Below are 22717 nucleotides of genomic sequence, written 5' to 3'. Positions count from 1 at the left end.
TGCTTGTTGTATAAGGCCACATTAACTGTTAGAATTACGTATACATATATAAATATATATGTAGGATTATATATATATATATATATATATAAATATATATATATTTTGTATGTATATATATAGTTATATATATATATATATATAAATTTATGTAGGATTTTGTTTAGCTCAGCTAATTTAGTTTTTAAAAGGCATACAAATCTATTTACAAAATACTAGTAGCTTATATTTAAAGGTTGCCGAATTCTGTTTGCTTGTTTCGATCTTTTCGTTTTAGGGTTTCGTTTCTATTTGTATATGCATTTGCTGTGTTTACTTGATTTGGGGAAGGCATGCAGCACATCTTTGTTCGCAGCTTTTTCAATAGAGTTTGAATGAAATCGAATACTGGATCTAAACTGTAACTATATAACGACTATAAAGTGATTGCCATACAAACTACGTACTACAAATAAATAGACAACGGCATTATTAACTATCTAAAAGCGTATGGATGCAGAGTTACTCTGTGGAAGCCTTACAGAGCACCTAACAAAGCAAACATGCTCTAAGCCATACGGTATGTATCTTACAACTATTTTTATGGGCGGATTCTAAAATATCGTTTGTTTTATGTTTTTGTATTGTTGATGTTGAGGGGAGAATTAACTAAATAAGTCGTTCCTCTGGCGGTGGCTTTAGCACATTATCCATTTCTAGCCGTGGATTGCAATATTCCTGAGCACTCGGACTGTAGGTGCCTCGTGTGGCACGCTTATTTCGTGCCATTACCAAGAAGGTGCCCAGCAGTGCGCCTGCAATCAACAGTAGAACGACAACTACGGGTATTACAATGATGGCAATATCCGTTGTCGAGGGTCCATCATCTTTAGCCATAATCTGCAAATGAATTTCAGTTAAATAGATGCTTCAATCTCAGTGCCCTTTAGACTTACCAATGCTGTGCAGTTCTTGCCCATAAAACCTTCCGTGCAATTACAAGAGTAATCAGCCTCTGCGCCACAGGTCTCTGTGCACTGCCCGCCATTGGCGCATATGTTTGGTGTATTGCAAGGATCGGTGACGTTGCAATAGGCCCCGCAGAAAGGTGTCTGGCAAATGCACTTGAAGCTGCCCGGCATATTAATGCAACGCCCAAGACCACCGCAATACTCATCGTTAGCGCACTCGTCGATGTCATTCTCGCAGTGAATGCCGTCGAAACCCGTTGAAACGCAGTTGCAGACATACCCACCTACAAGATCTTGACACAGGCCGCCATTCTGGCAGGGATTGGATGCGCATTCGTCGATCTCCTGTTCACATAGACTACCCGTATACCCTAGACTGCACTTGCAATTAGGTATCTGAAAAAGAAACAATTTTAGTGTTGAATTATACAATATAGAGACGAGAACTTACTGTGTTAGTGGACAGACAGAGACCGCCGTTGGCGCAGGGCGTCATCTCGCAGAAGGGCGTGTCGCATAGTGGACCTTCAAAGCCCATGGAGCAAGTGCAGGTGAAGTTATTGCCGGTTTGAGCATCTGCAGGGGAAATCAAGCGAATAGTTTAATATTGATTTAGGTACAAATAATCACTTTGACTTACTGAAACCATTCTCACAGCTGGAACCATTGCGACAGGGCTCGTTCTCGCAGGTCATCTGCTTAAGGGCGTCACATTGTGGACCTGTATAGTCATCCGGACAGATGCACTCGTAGGCAGCTATCAAATCCGTGCAATTGCCTCCATTGTGACAAGGCTGCGTGGCACATTCATCAATGTTTTGCTCGCAGTAGCGACCCTCGAATCCTGGCTGGCACTGGCAATAGAAATTGGCTACTTGGTTGATGCAGGTGCCATTGTTCTCGCAGTGTGTGTTGAGGCACTCGTCAATATCCGTGGCGCAGTCGTCTCCCTCATAGCCCGCCTGACAGGTGCAAGCGTACTCCTCAGTGGGCACGTTGCAGTAGCCCCCATTTTTACAGTCCACCTGGAAGCACAGGATGCAGCCTTCCTCGGGTCGCGATGAGTTCAAGCGGAACTGTGCTTGCAATTGTACAGAGACGTTTTCGGTGGGCGGATACAGTTCGGCGTTGGAGAAGTAGGGCAGCAGCAAGTCACCAACTCGAGCCTCCCCTAGGCAACCCTTGAACTGGGAGCCCTGCTGCGAGGATTGCGTGGAACCACGTGAGTGACGCGACTCCGGCATGCCGCCCAGGTAGACTTGTGTGCTGCTCGAGAGCAGCTCCTGGAATGCGCCCTGATCAATGTCCGTTGAGAAGCCAGGAGTGGGATCCACCATCGACTCCCAGCCCTTCCAACCGCCTTCCAGTTTCCCACCGTGAGCACGCAAATAAATGCGACTCCATTCGCCATCAGTGTTCTCTTTCTCGAAGCGTCCTGATTCGCCAATATGCAGATTATTCAGTTTCCAAGTGACCGTCACACGTCCGCCATTAACGCCAATCTCAAAGAAGCTGTCGTTGTTGTCAATGAAGAGCAAAGTGCCGCCGGCTCGCGTTCTATATGCAATCTCTATGACAGGCTTGAGTATTGGTTGCTTAGTGACACCATTTTCATCAGCCAGCGGCTCCTTGAAGTAGTTAAACACCAAGGGTGTATGCTCCTGGCCCGTAAACGTAATGTTAGTCAAGCATTCGTAGCCATCGTCCAGATTCTGGCAGACACTGCTACCTGGGCAGGTGACCAGTTGACAGAACTCAATCTCTTGGCAATCTTTGCCTTTGTAGCCATTTGGACACTTGCAGCTGTAGTCGTTCCATGTATTTCTGCACTCCGCATTGTGCTTGCAAGGATTCTTGCGGCACAGATCATCGGACACCTCGCCAGGCAGCACAGAGGCACGATCAATGCTTACCACACCAAAAGGCTTAGCATTCACATTCACATCGGTCACATTCAGTGGATACATCTCGACAATCATATTCAATGAGCCATTGCTCACTTTCACATCCTGAATAATGCCTTTGAAGTAATCCTTGCTGTCTTCCAACTCCTTAGAAATGGCCGCATTGCTAGTTGCTAAGCTGCTCTCATCAACTCCGGGTTCAGTGCTTGCTGGCAGCAGAGACTCCCGCGTTGGTGCCGGACCGCCTAAGTATAGCACTTGTGCATCCAACAGACCCGTCGTTGATAGCGTTTTGCGGAAGTATTCGGTGCCATTAAGCTTGACCTGCACGAGGGTTTGATTGCGAACCACCTCAATGAGATGATTATAGCCATTGTCCAGCTTCTGGCCACCAACTGTATACGCCTCTGGTGTTCCATTGAACTGCATTTTGACCAGCAATTCACCTCCGTGCAGTTTAGCCGCTACATACGAGTCGCCAACATCTAGAAATTGAATCAATTAATTTTAGAAAGTGCCACGATTGTCGACAAGATTTAAACTCACTTTTGGTAGGCACCTTGCGTGGATCGCTGCCCAGATAGAAAACTTGTCCAGCCGGTTCTCGAGTGCGTATAAACATTGATATGTCCAGAATGGATCGTATAGCACGTCTGGCCACATCTGTTGTCTCTACAATCACCGCCGAGTGCGTCGTATTCTCATGTCCAAACGTTGCAGCCGTCATATCTAAAAATGATGCTAGTTATAATAAGAATAATCAAAAGGTGTGGCGCCTAACTTACTGTGCTGACACGTGTGTCCAAAGAAGGGTCTGGGACAGTGGCAGGCAAAGGTGTGCCAAAGATCTGTGCACTCGCCATTCGAGTGACAAGGATTAGGTTTGCACTGCTCGGTACGCGGACAACCGCTTTGCACATAGGACAGCTTAGTATTCTCATCCGTATCCTGTTCGTCAGGGAAGATCCATTTGCCATTGACCACAACATCCTGCATGCAGCCCACAAAACTCGACGGCTGATGGGTCAAATGACGTAAATAGGACTTCAGATTGGGAATGGTTCCGCCCAGATAAGTGAGTGGAAATGAAGGTTGACTGTTGTTGGCTGTCTCATAGGAACCCACCGGAAAAATGGCCTGCTCATCGTTGGCAGAGAGCACCAAATGGGATGTATTGATGGCAACAAACACTTTGTGCCAATTGCTGTCGTTCAGCTTGGAGCCAATGAAGACTCCCTCCCATTTGTTTAGCAGCGACGAGTGCAGATTGAGACGACCATTGATCAGCTCCAATATATAGCTAACCGGCTCATTCTGACCACCCGAAGTGCCAAAGGCCAACACACCGTTAGGCAACGTTGTCTTAAATTGCAAATTAATATCGTAGCCTTCTTCACGCTGAGTCTTAACAGTAATTAAACTGCTGACAACCATGGACAGTGTGGTGGTCTTCTCACATGTGTAGCCCTGGAAGCCATGTTCGCATGAGCAGTTGAACAGATGCGTTGTCTCATTGACCAAATAGGGACGGCAGGTTCCATTGTTGAGACACGGTCCACTCAAGCAGCCAATCAAAGGCACGGAACAGTTCTTGCCACCGAAGTTGGCATCACAGTCGCAATCGTAGTCGTTGATTTGATCAATGCAGGTGCCATTCTGGCAGGGATTATAGCGATCGCATTCATCAATGTTGATTTCACAGTGAGTGCCCTCGAAGCCAGGATCACATTCACAAGTATAAGTGCCAATCTGAAAGAGGAGCGTAAATTCAATTAAGAGTTGAAATACTATCGAACAGATAATGGTATTATCGATCTGTCAACGTGTACAGATCCTTATTCTCGATTAATTGACATTTTAACTAATATATTTGATCAAAACAATCTTAAGATAAGCAAATGTATCGTTAAATATCGATTGTGACAGATATTATTTTCCTTAATTTCAATAATCGATTCATATTTTTCATTGCTTTACTTACTCCATCGTTACACGTTCCATGCTTGCTGCAGGGATTACTCTCACACTCGTTGATGTTGATCTCACAGTTCTTCCCAATTATGCCAGGCACACAAACGCATTCATAACTGCAATATAACTTGTTAATTAACCACTTCATCATCTAGCATTACAATTAACTTACCCGCTTGCATTCTCATAGCTAAACGATTGACTAAAAACGCGAGGTAGATCCATATTTTTGCTCATCTGGTACAGTGTTGAATTGGAACGTTCTAAGCAGGTGCTATTGTATTGACAGGGATTGCTTTCACACTCATTGATATCCTGCTCACAATTCTTGCCCTTGTAGCCGCCGTGACACTCGCATAAGTAGTCCTTCACCTGATCAATGCATCTGGCGCCATGCGTACAAGGATTCGACACACATTCATCAATATTCAGTTCGCAGTTCTTGCCCTCATAACCAGTGCCACTACAGTTACAATGAAAGCCACCTAATTCGTCGATGCAGAGACCATTATTCTGGCATGGCGCCGAGATGCAATCGTCGATGTCAATGTCACAGATGCGACCCGTCATTCCCGGTATGCAGGAGCAGGTGAAGTTGTTAATCATATCGATGCAGGTGGATCCATTCGAGCATGGATTGCTGATGCACTCATCGATGTCAATCTCGCAATTTTCACCTTGATAACCCGGTTTGCAATCGCACTCATAGGCGTTGATCTAAGGAAATTGACAAAATCGTGGGAAATTAATTTAATGTGGGAATAAACTTATCAAATCTAATCTAAGATTATCTTAAATAGCGGAATACAAAGACATGGTTGGAAAAAATGAAAGAAGGATCTGATTGATTTTACAATTGAATGAGCAAAAGGATAATATCAATAGATGGAAATCGTTAAAGGTAACAGTAATGATTCAAATATGGAATAGAATATAATTGAAAATCATTATCTGAAAGGGCTATTTTAAATTTTGAAAATAATTATGAAAATTCTGATCTACATAACTATGCATCGAATTAAATAAAATAATGTACAGTAATTGTCAATCGTCTATGTGGTAATCGTGTTGCATTGGAATAGAATATTTTTATTTTAAAGTATAATTCTCCTCGGTTATTCTTAGTAAACTGTTTAATTTCTGTGTCAGACCGAAATTCGTAATGGCGGGAAATGGGTTGGTTGTGTCGGTTTCGAAATAACTATTTTTTGAAGGAATATTTTCGAGCGTGTTCCAGAATATTTAATTTCTTTACAAAGTAATACGTTTTATATTCAACTCTTTAAGCCTCTACTATTTGAAGCAGCCCCACTCACTTGTCTCAATATCCGATGCTTTCCGTATTTAAAGAAAAACAACTGATTGCAATTTAGTAACTGGAGAATCAAATGAGAGAACTCTCTCACACACAGCTTACCTTGTTGTGGCATGTTGCGCCATGCAGACAGGGATGACTCAAGCACTCATCCACATCGGAGTCACAATGAATGCCCGTAAAGCCAGGAGTACAATAACACTTGTAAGATCCCTTCTCGTTCTTGCAGATGCCATTGCCGCATATGTTGGGCTGCTGGACGCACTCATCCACATCGTTGCCACAAGTCCTACCCATCCAGCCGCGTTGGCACTTACACTCGTAATCGCCATTGGGTAGATCGAGGCAAGCACCGCCATTCTGGCACGGATGTGTGGCACACTGATTGCAAATTTTATTCTCTGGGCAAATGCATTGATTCTGGGCACAGATCATCGGTTCCTGGCAGTTGAGCGGTGTGCAGTTTTCAACTTTTTCGCAACGATCGCCCGAGAAGCCGACGGCACAGTAACAGTGTGTGCCATTCATCGAGCAAGTGCCCCCATTCAGGCATTTGCCATTGGTGGCATTACAGTTGATGGGAGTCAGGGCTAAGGTGGTACCGCCATCGGCCGAGTTCAGTTGGCAATTGTAACCTAAATGCGAAGAACAAGTTTTAAGGTTAGTATGAGCTTATGAATGTGGCTTTTGTTAGCGACTGGACTTTAGACTAAGGTACGACTAATAAACACTACTATAATTACATATTTACAGTTCAAGTTAACGAGGGTTGCAACACAAGTTTAACTAGTTAATTCGGATCATTATCAAATTGCTAATATGTAGTAATAAATATTATCGTATATTAAGCTAAGCATAGGGCGTGCTACGAGCTAGGAAAGAGAGAAAGTTAAAGAAAGTAAGAGTCTAAGGACTTGAGGTGCAACCCTGTGTTCGGATATCATCACCTGTGTATCCACTAGCACATATACAGGTATAATTGTTACTGTTATATCCCAGGCAGGTGCCACCGTTCAAGCAATTTTCTTGGGGACATGCATTCAGTGATGCCGAGCGTTGGGTTGGTGCTGATTGTTGTTGTTGTTGTAGTAATAGTAGTTGTTGTTTGTTACTATCTGTTGTTGTTGTGGTTATTGGAGGTGTTGTTGTTGTTGTAATTCGCATGGCTGAGGTTGTGATAAGCATAGTTGTTGTTGGCTGTTCTGGTGTCGGTGTAGTTGTTGTTGGCAGACAATGACCAATGGGGCCTAATATACAATATAATATTCACATAGCCATATACAATATATATATATATAGACAGATAGCCAATAGACAGGATAACACACACACACATATGTAGAGTATGAATTATTAGTTCAAACCTACCATGCTATTCATACATTTTTAATGAATGTAATTTGTGATTCGAGTATGAGAAAAATGACGAACTGCATTTCAAGTAAACCTGCATTCTACTAAATATTTATAGCATACTTTTAGGTGCTTCCCTTTTAGCACATCCGCAATAGGAGAAAATTTCTTAAGAACAAATGTAAGCAAGGTACTTTTATTGTAAATTTAAACTTTAAATGGAAAAAAGTTCTACATCTTTCAAATTTATTGTTCGAATTGCATGATCTTTTAGTTTTATAAATTTAAATGTGTTAAAGAAACGTCACATAACATTAAAAATAGCTAAAATGAGAATAAATTCTTTGAAATGAAATGAAATCTGATATAAGAGGGAATACTTTACTGAGCATCTATTAAGATGAATATTTTCGTTGTCCCAGGATCGAGTTAAACGAATATGAGTACATTTAAGAGTATTCTTAAGATGAACCATATCTAATAAACAGAAGCGTCAAGCGATTTGTTAAGTTCAAGCATAGCTAATACAATTACTAGTTAAGAATAACAGCATATTTAATAGCTTTTCCATAATAAGTATATACACACTTTATGCGATCCGTGGCATTGAAAAAGCAAAACAACTCTAGTCTAGACGCTAAGCGCTAGTTAGACACTTGTCACCTACTCAATTTTAGTTCACAACGCTTGCGTTTGAGCCACTCGGGCGATATATAGCGTTTCTTTTTACCACTGTTGCACAGTGGACTCGAAGATTCCCCCTCACCATTAAAGACCATGTCGACCGGGTCAAGAAGCGGAGTTGACAGCTCCAAAGAGGTAGCTTTAATTTAGGTTAGAATAAAGTTTAATACGAATGAAAGATGGATTAAAGAGAACTCTTTCAACGAAAGCAATGAATGAAATGCATGCGCAAAACCACAAACCACGCTATGAACCATGTAACCGAGTTAAGAAATTTGCATTTGATGTACTCACCCGATGTGCCTGGCTTACACACGCAGACGCCGCCTACACACTCCGAGTCGATGGGACACGTTTGCGCACAACTGGGTCCGAGTTGGCACAGCTCTCCACTGTACTCCGGCGCACAGATGCACTGGAAACCGATGGGCTTGTTGACACAGGTGCCGCCGTTGAGACACTGCTGTGTCTGGCAGCTGATGGGCTTCTCACATATCTCGCCATGCCAGCCATCCAAGCACTGGCACGTGTAGGATCCGTAGGTATCGAAGCAATGTCCACCATTGAGGCACGGGTTCTGCAGCTCGCACTCATCAATGTTCGTCTGGCAGAAGGGGCCAGTGTAGCCGGTGCCGCTGCAATCGCAGCTGAAGCCATTGTTGCGATCGATGCAGCTGCCATTGTTCTGGCACGGCTGCGAGGCGCACTCATCCATGTCGATCTCACAGCGCACTCCCGTATAGCCCTTCTTGCACTCACAGATGGGGCTGGAGCTGCCGGCGAGCACAACGCAGGCACCGTTGTTGAGGCAGGGACTCGCCTGGCACAACGGATGCACATTCACCTCGGTCTCGCAGTGGTCGCCACTGTGATTCACATCGCAAATGCATTGATACTCCCCGCGTGCATTTTCTCGACAGGTGCCGCCGTTGTTACAAGGATTCTTGGCACATGGTGATCCGTTATCCTTCTGACAATTCTTGCCCGAGTAGCGAGCTGTGCAGCGGCATTCATAGCCATCAGCATTCGAGGTGCAAGTTCCGTGTCCCATGCATGGATCGTTCAAGCAATAGTTGTCTTGTAGCCTGGCGAACAACTCCTGTTCGCTGCACGGTCCAAAGGACAAGGGACAGACACCAAAGACGGCATTCTGTATAGTCATATTGCCGGGGACAAACTGCAGTCCAGGTCCATCAAGCAGACAACCCGAAAACGAGTTGCCCAGTATCAAAATAGCTGCTTCGCTGCCAATATCCTGATTGGTCAAGAACTGACTGTTATAAGTTGAGTTGGCTGCAAAAAAAAAAAAAATGGAATTTATTAATTACATGTGAAGGAATCTCTAAAGTCGTGCCAAGAACATTTTATATATATTATTGCAGTTCATCGAGGCTCTAACTGAATACGCGTATTTCGTCACGTCCACCTTCGGGAATTCATTTTCAATTTAAATTGAAATTGCTCATTTTATCATTTTTAATAGTTTCTCTATAAGAATGCTGAACTAAAAGATACTTTAATGTACACAACAGTTTGCGATTCACACATTAAGCGCGCCATTTAAAATGGAAATTAGTATGCTTCAAATGTTCTATGAAATGTTGAGAATTGATTAATTGTAAAATTTTATGTTCATTAACAAACCTGATTTCTTAGTGTGAATTCATCTATTATTGTTTTTACAACCAAAGCAAATTTCGAAAGTTAAAAATCTTTTACTATTTTTAATAGAAGCAACAATGTCTACAGCAAATAAAATATGTTTATAAAAAGTGATGGGAAAATTTCCACAAATAAAAAATACATTTTCTATGCATGAAAATTAACTATATTTTTATTGTTTTTTATTATTTTGCTATAAAAAGAAAACTATACAAAGCTGTATATTTACTGATTTGCTTAGTTTATTTTTCTGAATTCAATTTCGGATAATAGCTAAGAATTAATTCAACCTCTCTTTTTCGTATACCTAAGATTAGTCTAACTCATGGCACACTAAGTACTATACTTATTTGAAAACTGGACGAAGATCAAGTCCACTTACCAAATATAATTGCCTCACGATCCACATGCAGATAGAGATTACCATACTCGTATTTGAATTGCAGCGTATGCCAGCGATTATCCAACAGTTGGTAGGGTAATCTAACATCGAGGCGATTCTTGATCCCGATGACGGCCGGACCGGCCAGTGAGACTTGCAGGGCATCGTTGAGCACTGAGATTACAATTGAGTTTTTGTTATATTGCTGAGCCAGTATTTCCCCGCCGCGGCACGAGCGGAAACTGATCGCCGAATGGTCCCAGGTGGGCATGGGCGTCAGTAGGCGCAGGTAAGCGGATCCATTGAAGTATGCCTCCCTTGTGTGCACTTCCACTGAGGCGACATCTGCAAGAAAAGACCAACAACAACAGCAATACATTTAGAAGGTGAATCAATTTAAGCACAGCGAAAGGGCGATAATTGCATTTGATTGCAGTCTGAGAGAAGGGCACAGTACACTGAGAGAAAAGGTAATCTCAAATATTTCTTTGAATTAAAATTGTTAAAGTTCTGCAAAAATACTTTGCCCTATCCTGCGCTATTTAATTTTGATTTAATATTATTCTATTGACAATAATATACAATTCTCATATAAAACCTAAACAACTCGTTCATTAAATGATCCTATTATTCCGCAATCATTGGAGAGATTAATGTTTTCTTTTTCTTCACGTTTGCTCAGTGTAGACTTCCGCATGTGTTGGATCTTTTTCATCACCAATTTGGTAATTGGACAATTGCCTTAGAGGCCTTATGGCACAGCTAGGAAAGTGTCTGTGCCAGTTAGTGTTGACCAAATAGAGATATGTTGCCGGCATAAATGACACCTAATGATAATCAGTTACTCTTAACTCGAACGTTAACTTTGCGCGCACAACTTTCATTTGCGCTGGCGGCGCAGAATCAGTTCAGTGTCCCCTCGCTGCCCTAACTGATTGCTCCACTCCATTCACATGTGCGTGTTTGGGCAGCAGCAGCAACACCAGCTATAACAACAACCACACGCTTCACTCATTTCAAGTGTTTTCCTTGCAGAAAAGGAAAAAACAAAATAAGAAAACAAAATCCAAAACACAAGCCAAGTCGTTGGCTGTTTGAAGTGCACAAGCCGTAAAGAAATGAGGCAAAATCAAAACACAAGCAAGTTGTTTTTCTTGACGAGAAAAAGTTGAAATCGCGTGAATGAAAGTTGCACTTAGGAAACAATAATGCAAATTTTTTAATGAAACATGAGAGATTATACAAATTGCTAATTAATTTCTTCCGATTAAACAGAAACACGCTTTCGAACTTTAAGTATTACCAAATATGATAATAAGACTATTTTTTTTATTATACAAAATATTATAGAAACGTTTTTTATTAGACAACACGGTCTAGAAAAGATTATATTTCATGCGTTAATTGATTCACAAAATTCATTTATGCAAGTTAGACTTTTCAATAAAGAATAAACACGTACATAGTGTATTATGCAGTTCTACTGAATTCATTCCAGTTCAATTAAATATACATCCAGAAATACACGCAATTTGAAGACCTCGGAATATTTCAGGAACTAAACCATTTGAATTAGAAAAATTATAATATCAATAAAAATATAAATTACATACGTTCTCCTTTATCCAATGCGTTTAATGTATTGCAATTTTTATACCTTTTTAAATGTTTAACTTTTTAAGGACTTTCATTATCTTGTGCTTAGTTAAACAAAGTAAAATTTCATTTGCTTGCCTTGCCACAAAAAATTCGCTTATCTCATAATATACGTCATACATTTCTAGCGTTAAGTAACCCATGGCTAATAGTAGGTAGCGTATAGGGTATTAACTCTATCTCATAAACAAATGTAGTAAAACTGTCGAAAGTTTTCAAACAAAAAATATTGTATACACAGCAAAGTATAAGTAAAAGTATAAAGGTATATGTGTATGCCGATATAGAGACACCTCATGGAGCTGGTTTCAATGGCATTGGTTAAGTGGCAGTAGCAGTTTATTATGAACGAAAATAAAAAATCAGATTCAACACCAAAATTTGCAGCTGAGAATTGGTGTTAAGTGGTGCTGGCAAGTTTTTGTCATAAATCTAAAATTGGCATGTCCAAGCACATGAAATAAAAAGAAGACGAAGATGCCGATGACGATGAAAAACTGAGTTCTTTATAAACAAAACAAAAAAGTTTCTGAAATGACTCTGAAACTCTGGCTGCCCTTTTGGGGGCCAAAGCTTTGGCCTAACGTGGCCCTAGCTGACCGGGCAACTAGCTTAGAAACTGCTTAGAAAATAGGCATGCAAATGCGTTGACCAGACCTCGAACTGGCCCCAACAACATGCACACTTTACACTTTATACTTTAGCCTCGCCTCGCTTCAGTCCCGCCTCGACCCAACGCCCTCGCTTTGTACACAACATGTGAAAACATTATGAGGCCATCGATTTTGTTGCGCCGCTTTTAAAGCATTTTTTTGTATTTCTATCTAAAGGCGATTTAGTTTGCATTGTATTGTTGCCTAGGTAAAAAAGGGGGAATTGAGGTAGATGTGGACAGTGGACAGTGGTCAATTTCTGCATAGAGCTGCCTAGAAGCGTTTTGTTGTCAATTTGGTTTTGTTTCGCGCATTTGTGTGTCAGCGCTTTGAGAGCTTCGTGCGCACTCGCAGGTTCGAGTAAGTAAGCGAGCCAGTAACTAAGCCGTAGGTAAAGTAGCTCATAATTATATTATACTCACGTACGAAACTATGCAGAAAAATATTCGAAAGAGCCGCATTCAAAACGGCGACAAACTGTATTGATAAAATCATTAATGGTTTTGCTCAGATACCCTGTACAAAAGTAACCCTAGAATTCTTAAATTATATTTATAATTTCTAAACAATTTACAGTTTTTAAATTAATCCTAACTTTGGAATTCTCTAAAGGTTTTATTATAAGGGAATAGTAGACATTTCATAAAAAAAAATAAAAACCTTAATTAAGAATTAAAAGCTTTTGTTGAATATAATTTTAATACTAATTGAACTGTTAGTAATACCTCTTCATATATAATTTATCAATTAATATTTCGGAGAATAATTGTATTTTCTATTCAAATTTCTAAATTTAACATACCATATAGAAATGTTTTCATTATCTCTCATTTTTCAAATATTCATTTACATTTTACCAGTTAACTTTAATAAACTCTTAGTCATCTGCTTTGAAAAACAGAAATCTACAAAAACATGTAAGTATGATTCACTTTTTTTGTTTTAAATAAGGTAAGTAAAATTCTGAGCCCGCATAAAATCCTGCAAAGAGTCGCACAATACTACAAAAAAACGTGTTTTCGAATTGTTACACTTATTGCAAAAGTATTTCCGGTAGAATTAAACGTATATTTCCACATCTTTGAAATGTGAACAGACACAGTCGGTCAAACCCTCATACACATACATACAATTACAGAGCATATAAATGCCATTTATAAAATGAACGCGTCTGAAAAAGAATCACTTATTGTATTCGCAAAATATTTGGGTAGACATGCGCTTTTGTATAACAGCATTGGCCTTTTGTGTTTTGGCCGTAAACGAACGAACGAACGAACGGAACGGAACGGAAATTTCATAATCATAAACGTACGAATACGAAACGGCTTTAAGAATTTTATTTTTCGCATTTTCGACAACTGTTTTTCAGCGCCTTCTATGGCATGTGGAAAGGTATAGTTAAGTATTATGAATGAATCGACATTATGACGAACAAAGACGACAACAAGAACGACGAATGACGACTTTGACGGTAACTTGGAACAAGATCTTGTGGCTTGAGAACGAGCGAATTTCAGCGTTTTTTTAGCGGTGCCATAAAAGAAACAGTTGTTAATAGCTTTTTTGGGGAGCATAAAGCAAAACTTTTCAGAGTTCAACCTTAATGATGTCTAGATGGCTTTCTGCTCTAAGTTGGGCGTGTCAAATAGCCACGATGAAGAAAATTTAAATACCTCTATGCGGGACAGTAGAATCCCAGCAAATCTGCATAAGATAACAAGCAATTGTCACAATAGATAGCTTTTAAAAACGCCAAGCTAAAATTATGTTTTGCTATTTATAGTCACGAAAGAAAAAGTTGAGGTTTATAGTTCTTGCATAATTCGGTCGTTGTATAAACTTTTGTACAATTTTCATTCTTTCTCTTTATATCTATTTATCTTGCTAAAATTTGATATTCGTAGAATAACTCATATTACTTATTTCTTTATTAGGCTTTTTATAGATTAGATTAAATACATTTCGATTTGAAAAGTTTAATCAAGATATAGCTATAAACAATGAAATTAATACCAATAGATTGCCAACGAAAATTGGCCATAGCAACAAATATTCTGATTCAAGCTTGCAACGCCCATTTTCCACTCAAATTTGTGTTGTTTCCCAACGGCTGAGCAGTGTAGATATTAAATTCAATTAATTTTATGTTCATCAACAAAAAATCGTTGCTGGCTTTCCACATTTTTCCCACATGGGCTTGTATTTTTCAAGGTCTGTCGAATTAAACGAAACTCTTAACTTCGTTTTGTCTGTGTCTTAATTAATATCCACAAAATAGAAATAGAAATGGACTTTTGTAAAGCAAATCATAGATAAGCTTAAGACATTTTAATCTGTTCTGATTTAAAAATACATTATTCAATGCGTGATAGTTCTATTCACAAAGTTTAACTTTTATATGACACACCTTGATGTATGTTAAGTTATTCGTTCCAAATTTTATTAATTCGTAAATGAATTTTTATTCAAGACAAATCATTTAGTATTATTGTTTGGCATGCAAGACAACAACCCAAATTCCCACATAAGTATTTTCATACATCGCATTAACAGTTATATCATTATGCATTGTCCAATTTCTCCCCATTTTCCTCAAGTATTTTCACAAATAATTATCATTCCACAAAAAGTGATTTATGCGATTGCAATGTTGAAAGCTGTGCTAAATACTCGCTGTGAATGTAGTATGAATGTTTGAATATATTCACATATCTGGTTGAGGAACAACAACAGTAACAAGAAAATTGTAGCTCAGGCTCCTGACACGCCCACTTCGTATAGTAGGCGCGAGACCCACTTACTGAACACACACACATAGTCACCCATATCCGCACACACACGGATACTCGAGCAGATGGAAATGCATGCAAATCTACGTACATAAGTATGTGTATGTAAATTAGCCCAGCTTTGGGGCTTTGCATTTGCATTCTGTAGTATGACTAATCAGCACAACCAAACATATATGTATGTATGTGTGTACATACATACGTGCATATATAAAAACATGGCTAACACACATACACTATCGGCATTGCATGTTTGACGCGTTTTACTCGCTGTTGTTTTTTTCTTCTTTTTTTGCTTTTGCGATTTGCGAACTGTTTTGGTTTGACTTGTATTCATTTTTATTTGTTGCTGTTGTTTTTGTTGTTGTTGCGGCCTTTCTGTTGTGTTTATTTTTTCGTTTTTCGTCTGCTCTTCAAACTTTCTAAGCCACGTTAGTTGGCTGTCGTTGTTATTGTTACAACTAAAATCTCCAAGTAACAACCAATCGAGCAACCACCCACCAACCACCAACCACCTACCCAAGCAACCTCTCTCCCCCCTTTGCTGGCCAGTCGAGTGGCCACAACAAACACAGCAACTAAATGTTGCTCAGCTGCCTCTCCGACTCAGAGTCTGGCTCTGCTTTTTTTGGTCATACTTCAATTGTTTTGCCATTGGTTGCCTCAGCGCCAACCCACACATACAATAGTTCATTATTGTTGTTATTGTTTTTAATTTTTGCTGTAAATACTTTTCGCTTTTTTCTCCTTTTGCTTTTTGTTGTGCGCAGTGTGTAACAACAACGCCTACGAAAAAATATTTCATTTACTGTATTTGCTGTTGTTTATCGGATGTTCCAGAGTTGCATAAATTATTTTTGCCGCTTTTTGGCTCTTACTTTTTAGTCAGCTTTGCTTTTTAACCGTAATAGCCAGCAATGGCAATAATTTTTCGAAATTTTTTAATTGCATTTTAATTGTTGCGTTTTTCGTGTCAGTTTTCGTTCGTTTTATTGTTTGCTCAAAATTTGTTTCTATTCAGTGAAAAGTGAAAACGTGTCGCGATTAAATTTTAATTACAGTTTGGCGATAATACGATTATCAAAATTTAAGGTGAAGGAAAGAGAAAGAACGAAATCATCTAAGCGATCGATAGAGAGAGCAAGCTTCAAGAAAGCTTAAGATTGGAATGTGTTGATAATTGCGCTGAATTGTGAGAATCGTTTGCCCATTAGTCTACTACTACTATTGATAGTTATAGTGTTAACAATAATAATAATTAACAAATTATTTACACTAACTACGACTATAGCAATAATAAAACTCGTAATGGGAAAAGATTAATTTGATTGATTACCCTATTTAATATATTCACTGAAAATTATATTTAATTGATGATATAAATGCAGTTACCATATTGTATTTCAAAGTCAAAGGAAGGAACTCCATAATGGGAATTTGCTACATCCGAAAAGCTAATCAAAGCTAGAGTTTACAAATTTAGTAAATGAGTTGCTCTATTTATTTTAAAAGTTGAAATCTGCATAGAAATAATGAGTTGCTCTATATAGAAAAAATTCATAATGAAGTTAAAGTAATTAAATTACTTCCCGGTTTAGAAATAATTTTGTATTATAATTTTTGAAAATTATATATTTTTTCTTTTCAACCTTAGCATTTTCCTTGAAGTAGCGCAACATCTAAGGCAATATTTATCTTTTAAACAACTCTATTTAAGTTTCGAAACTATGTTGACTTATGTGTGTTAGTGGGAAAAAGATCGTCATAATATTCTTTAACAATATTATCAGTTGAGTCTTTCAAAGAACTTGCAAACAGTTTTCAGTGTTGACTGCATTGAAAAGAATCTCTTGTTGTAGGTTTTTTAAACCATGTTTCGTTCCCATTCGACGGCATCCACTTTCCGTTCTTTCATGTCTGAGTGAGCTTTATATAGCGACTTGGTAATCATTTGTGTAGACACCTTTCAGCGTAAACAGACAACACACACACAAGCAACAACAATGAGGCTAAAGTCACTTCAGCAAATTAGTTCCCACACAAATTTCCGCTTGAGTTTCTCAGAATGTCATGCATTGAGAGCTCTTAAATATATTTAAATAAATACTTTGGCTTATATTGTATTATACATGAGCACAATAAATCGACTATTATTATACAAGCACTTCACACAAGCCGAGGAAAGCTAATTAATCGCTTCGTCTACAAAAATTAGCAGCAACTGAATAGCAACGCCTATTTCTAAGTTGGGAACTGCTGCTGCGTCATGAAGGTGTCAACCTCTGGAGAACTTCGGAACTCCACCCAGTTTTTCATCTATGTTTCACTGTGTTTTGTTGCTTTTTTTCGGTGAATAACTATGCGCCCAAAAATGCTTAGAATTGGGCACAAAGTGGAGTCAGCTTTGGTGGCGCCGCGCAGTTGCGCAGACGCGTCGTGCCTCGCCTCGCCTGGGAACCAGTTTTTAAGAAGCAACAACAACAGCAAACCGCAGCTAAAAAGATACAGATACTTATGTATATATACAGCCCTTGCTGCCTTCCAGAAGACCCGTTCGCCAAAGTAGCACAAAGCAATGAACTGTTGAAAAACTGTTGCCTGAGAATCTTTTCCGGTAGCACCGCCTGCCACCGTCTCCATTCCCTTTACCTACCGGAACAGTCTGAGTAAACACAGCCAGCAGTCAAAACGGTCAAAAGAACTCGATTGCCCCATTGTGGGCGTTGCACTGTGGTGGAGTGGAAAGCAGCCACAAAAGCAGTTCGTAATAGGGTCTAAACTGACGACTATATAATATGAGGGCAGTCAGAGAATTATTCAACAAGCAACAAATGAAATAATGAGGGATTACTTGACTTTGGAAAATACAACGCTAGAGATTTCATAGTATATTTTCTTTGAAATTTCTACTGTCTAGAATTTCAGACGTATTTATGAATATATGCATTTTCAATTTAGTTGTCAAGGACTTGTACTTAGAACTGTTATAATTAATGCACGGTAAGTCCAAATTTATGCCTAATTAAGTGAGAATTGCTAGACAACTGTCGTAGTTTTACGAGTATAACACTATCACTTATGCAATAAACCGGTTTTAATGGTATTCTCAATGCTCAAAACACATAGTCATACACATATGTCATAATTATTATTTAATTTATTGCTATGCTCATTGCCACTAGAAAAAAAGAAGAGTAAAAGACCGAAAATAAAACATGACTCAATTCATTTTAGTAAGAGAAAAGTGTTTTTAAATCCCTCGAACAATTTGGGATTGATTATATCAAAATTTCTTCGTTTGTACGTGCTTTTCTTTTCCATTAACAATTCCCTTGATAAAAGTTCAACATTACTTCCTGCTATCTGCATTACAACCGTAAACGAATACCTAAACAATTTATGTACATACATATCTATTGTAAATGATATCAATTTTGTAGTTTCTTTTCCATCGTGTGGATGCGGAGTTTGTATTTCAATTGTGGATAAGTTTATGAGTCAAAACGCAATGCTGCTTGTTGCGGTTGGGCCGCTGCGTATGCAAATAGAGAGATAAAACGCAGCTACGTGATACCTCCGATAAAGACAATGACAATGACTGCGAGTAACAACAACAATAACAAGCCAACAACGCCCACTATTTAAACATTTGTTTGCAACAACAGCAACAACAACAACAAAAAGCGAAAGCAGCTGGCTACGTTTTCAGAGTGTACGAGTAATTTGTATTATTTTCATTTTTGTTTCTTGTTTTTCAGTTTTTTATTTAATTTTTTGCGGCTTGCGGTCTTCTCAAGGTGCTTGAAAATCGATGCACCCGCTGAAAACCGGCAACGTCGGAGACGTGCAACAGCCCTTTGCATGCTTTATGCGAACGAAAATGCTAAACTCGCAGATACCACGTAATTGCGTTAAGAATGTTTTAAAATAAATTACACTAAGCCAGTTTATTCGGGTAAAATTCTACCTAAATTAAACATTTTTTTAATTTAGTACAATCGTAACTATGAGATATCTCTTAATTTATAGCTAATATTGTTTGTACTCTCTAGAATACATATTTAATGTTCATATTAATGATAAAAATTAATTATAATGGGCTAATTATATATTGCTAATTATATATTATGAATGTTTTCCAGTGGAGAAAGATGCTCTAAAATGAAAGGCCAACTCTCTTTATCTCGTCTGTAACAAAGGAACTTCCCAAGCTAATCAAGTATAAATACATTCCTAGCTCATAGGAACGTAAATACGTATTTTTCTTTTGTACAAGTTTATAGTGCTTTTACCCCATTTCGGAACAAAGACTGAGAAGGGAAACTTTATTTATATACAATGTGCTAAAGGGAGTTTGATTTGGGTTGAAATCAGTAAAGTTTCATTGTACAGAATGTATTTACGGCTCTAGAACCTGTGTATAAAAACTAACGACTTGCACTAATGGCCATCGTCATGGCATGGACATCATCCGGGTGCGTAGGCTTAGTATATGTAGTACTAACATAGAATGCGACACGCGTTATGGCCGATTGCACTTTAACACTTGACCAGCCCATGGGGTGACACACCCGCCACAGCGAACAGCGGCCGCGACTCTATCGCGAGGTCACGTGTTGTTCACGTTAACGTTAGCGACACAGGTAACGCAGGTAATTTTCTGGTCTAAATATATGGTGAAAATCTATGAATGTATTTGAGGCTATGTGTGTGTGTGCGAGTGTTGCAGGGTTACCTGCGATGAGATTTTTCTTTGAAAATAAAGTATAATTTCACTTTAGGATGAATTTCAATGGAAAGCCAGCAACACAAACAACCAACACATCAACAACAGCGCATTCAGACGAGAAAGGCCAACGCATCAGGCGGCCTTTGATGATCGGCGAGACGACGACGACGTTAGCTGCATTTTATGATTAGGCTGGAAAACCAGTTGCTGGTGCATGGAAGTGATGTGGTGCTGCTTCTCCACATCATCATCGTGATGAGGGCTTTTCCCAAGTGCAACTGTTACAACAACAACTGAGCCAAGTTTAGCCTCCAGCCAGTATTGTTGCTTTTAAGTGGTTTATCAAATTACCAACATGATTGTTGTTGCTGACGTTGCCGGGCGCATTGTGCATTAGTTGTTGTTGCTGTTGCCAATACTTTATTTTCCGCCTAGATAAGATACGCATACTTAGGCACACACACAAGTATATTGCTTGTATAGGTGTGTGTGTGCTGTTACCGAATGTTGTAAATACAAAAACGAAGTTTTGAGGTCGTTGTTTTGCACAATCGACAACGATGAGCAAACAGTGTGGAAACGGGAAGGAGAAGGGGAAGTTGTTAGTTACAGATATTCACTTAATGCTCAACACCGATCTCTCGAGAGGTTAAGGCACTCACAACGAAAAGAGACAGCACAAGAGAAAGAGAGAAATGTGACAGCTGTCAGTTAGATTGATAAGTAAAGAAAGGAGCAAATATTTCATTCACAAACAAAAGGAACAAACAAAATTATTTAAATGTACATTTAATTTAAGAAAATTGCATTACAAATTTTTTTCAGATTTATTACTTAATGTGACATGAAATCTTGTTATGATTAGAACATTTGTCCGCAGTCAACAAACATTATTTTAATGTTTATAACCCGAAACATTGTTTTCCAACTGTAAACAAGATAAGAACATCGAGATAACTATCTAAATCGCTTATTGAACATTATTAAATGGCTAATTTCTACAATCACAAGCAAAAGCTCGTACTCGGTATTTTCGCAATGACTCAATCGAATACAATTTAACTGAATAATCATCAAGTGTTGCCATTTAAACCCTTGTATAATGACCTCTTTTAAAGTGAGTTCGTATTGGCACATGTTGCTTTTGTAAACAAACTCCCAACGAAGTCAACCAACTACAATAACAAAAGCTCTCTCCCCCCTGCAGTACTCGTACAATGCACTTAACAAATAAAATTTAAGTAGCTCAGCAAAAAAATATGAGCTCGCAATGGTTTCCTACATACTCGTATGTATGTTTGTGTGTAAATATTTTGGTGTTGCTCCAATTGCAAAGCCACTCTCTTTTGTTCGCTCTCAAACGTGTAGTAGGTACTCACTTTTAATGACTGTCAACTGTCAACTCTCCCTCGCTCTTATGTATCCTGCTGACAAACAAATACATACACACACTCACCTGTTGCTAAATAAATCAAAATGAAGAGAAATATCCATTGGGGCGCTGAAATGGCGCGCTTGAGCAGTGGCGTCAGCGTCGACGTCGACGTTATTTGAGCTGCGCTTTTCGTGCGCGCACGGCTCTGTCGTAGTCTCTGTCGCTGCTGATGTGTTGTTTGTTGTTGCTTTTGCCTTAGCTGTCTCGGTTGCTGTTGTGTGACGTGCGCATTGTTGGTAGCGGCGGCAGCAGTTGCTGACGCATAAGCAGTTATAGCCATGATCGTTTTATTCGTATTGGAGTTTAAAGTGATGCTGCTTTAAGGGTTATCTATTCTTTCTTTCTCTATTTATCTTTTTAATTCAGCGGATTTGCGTATTGCACATTGAGCTCTATTTCGTTTAGTTTTCGTTGAGGTTTTTGTTTATTGCCTTTTGCTCTCTTTTCGCGTATCGTATGCTTGCATATGTATATGTGCATATAACGTATGTATGTATGTGTGTAACTTGCACTTGGCGTCTAGAACAGGTTTTTAAGCAGCATAAAAATTGCGCGGCTGCTACTTTTTTATTTCAACACTTTCGCACGCGACACTTTCTAGCTTGAATTTGAGTTTGAATATTGAGCACACCGTAAATATTCCCTGCTAGCGCTGCTGGCCATTATAATTTGATTTGTTTGCGTATTAGTAAGAACACACACACATTCAAAGCAGCGAGTTGGCTTAAATGCTGCGCTGCCAGCAGGTAAGTATTGTTGTTGCGCCTATGCTTTTAGTGCTTCTTCTTCGTGATGTTGCTGTCTGCCCTTTTGAACTGCAAGCAGCATTGGCTGCTCCACCAATACACGGCCGCTCACTTGCATTGGTTAACACATACACGCACACTAGCAGGCAGACACACTAACACCTGCGCAAGCATAGAATGACAAAACAAAAACAATATCCGGCGTCCGTTACACGAAATACCACGAACACATCCAACACGGCCGAGAACAAAATGCGAACTGAATCGCGGCGCGCTCATTTTCTCATTGAAGGCAGACTTTGAGTCAGCAGGGCTTGCGAGCGCTCGTATTTAGACCTAGATATTAGTGTGTGTGAGCGAGACAACTGGTGTTTGCTAATAAGCGGGCAGGTGGGGTGAGCATGTGAGTGCACAACAGGTAGCCATGAGAAAATCAGAATTGATCGATTTACGATGACAAATAGTAATAAATCGATAAGCAAAAA

General features: G+C 39.3%; 1 protein-coding gene across 4 annotated transcripts; it reads right to left on the bottom strand.

Annotated features, from left to right (window-relative positions):
* Window positions 1-130: 130 nt before the first annotated feature.
* LOC132787802 (protein crumbs) lies at window positions 131-22495 on the bottom strand. 4 transcript variants are annotated; one of them, XM_060795106.1, is made up of 13 exons: window positions 21508-22495; window positions 10222-10566; window positions 8472-9470; window positions 8161-8316; window positions 6243-6775; window positions 4998-5542; window positions 4836-4941; window positions 3640-4603; window positions 3401-3583; window positions 1591-3339; window positions 1402-1526; window positions 936-1346; window positions 131-879 (listed from the first exon to the last, which is right to left on the bottom strand). In XM_060795106.1, exons 1-13 carry the CDS (start codon window positions 21764-21766, stop codon window positions 649-651), a joined length of 6606 nt encoding a protein of 2201 aa, XP_060651089.1. In that variant the 5' UTR covers window positions 21767-22495; the 3' UTR covers window positions 131-648. The 4 variants fall into 4 exon arrangements, with proteins under 4 accessions (XP_060651089.1, XP_060651090.1, XP_060651088.1 ...); XM_060795107.1 differs by having other exon boundaries at window positions 8260-8316; XM_060795105.1 differs by lacking the exon at window positions 8161-8316 and adding an exon at window positions 7088-7387.
* Between the last annotated feature and the right edge of the window lie 222 nt (window positions 22496-22717).

Source organism: Drosophila nasuta, chromosome 2R (genome assembly GCF_023558535.2).
Source record: "Drosophila nasuta strain 15112-1781.00 chromosome 2R, ASM2355853v1, whole genome shotgun sequence".
NCBI classification, from domain to species: Eukaryota; Metazoa; Arthropoda; class Insecta; order Diptera; family Drosophilidae; genus Drosophila; species Drosophila nasuta.
The sequence above is the reverse complement of the archived record's forward strand: the minus strand, read 5'-3'. Positions and strand labels throughout refer to the sequence as shown.

Bases quoted from the DNA above. Each gene is read 5' to 3' on its own strand.
- LOC132787802 (XM_060795105.1), bottom strand. From the start codon at position 21,766: ATGGCTATAACTGCTTATGCGTCAGCAACTGCTGCCGCCGCTACCAAC. The intron at 10,567-21,507 runs GTGAGTGTGTGT...CTTTTCTTGCAG, and splicing joins TTTGATTTATTTAGCAACAG to ATGTCGCCTCAGTGGAAGTG. The intron at 880-935 runs GTAAGTCTAAAG...ATTCATTTGCAG, and splicing joins GCAAGAACTGCACAGCATTG to ATTATGGCTAAAGATGATGG.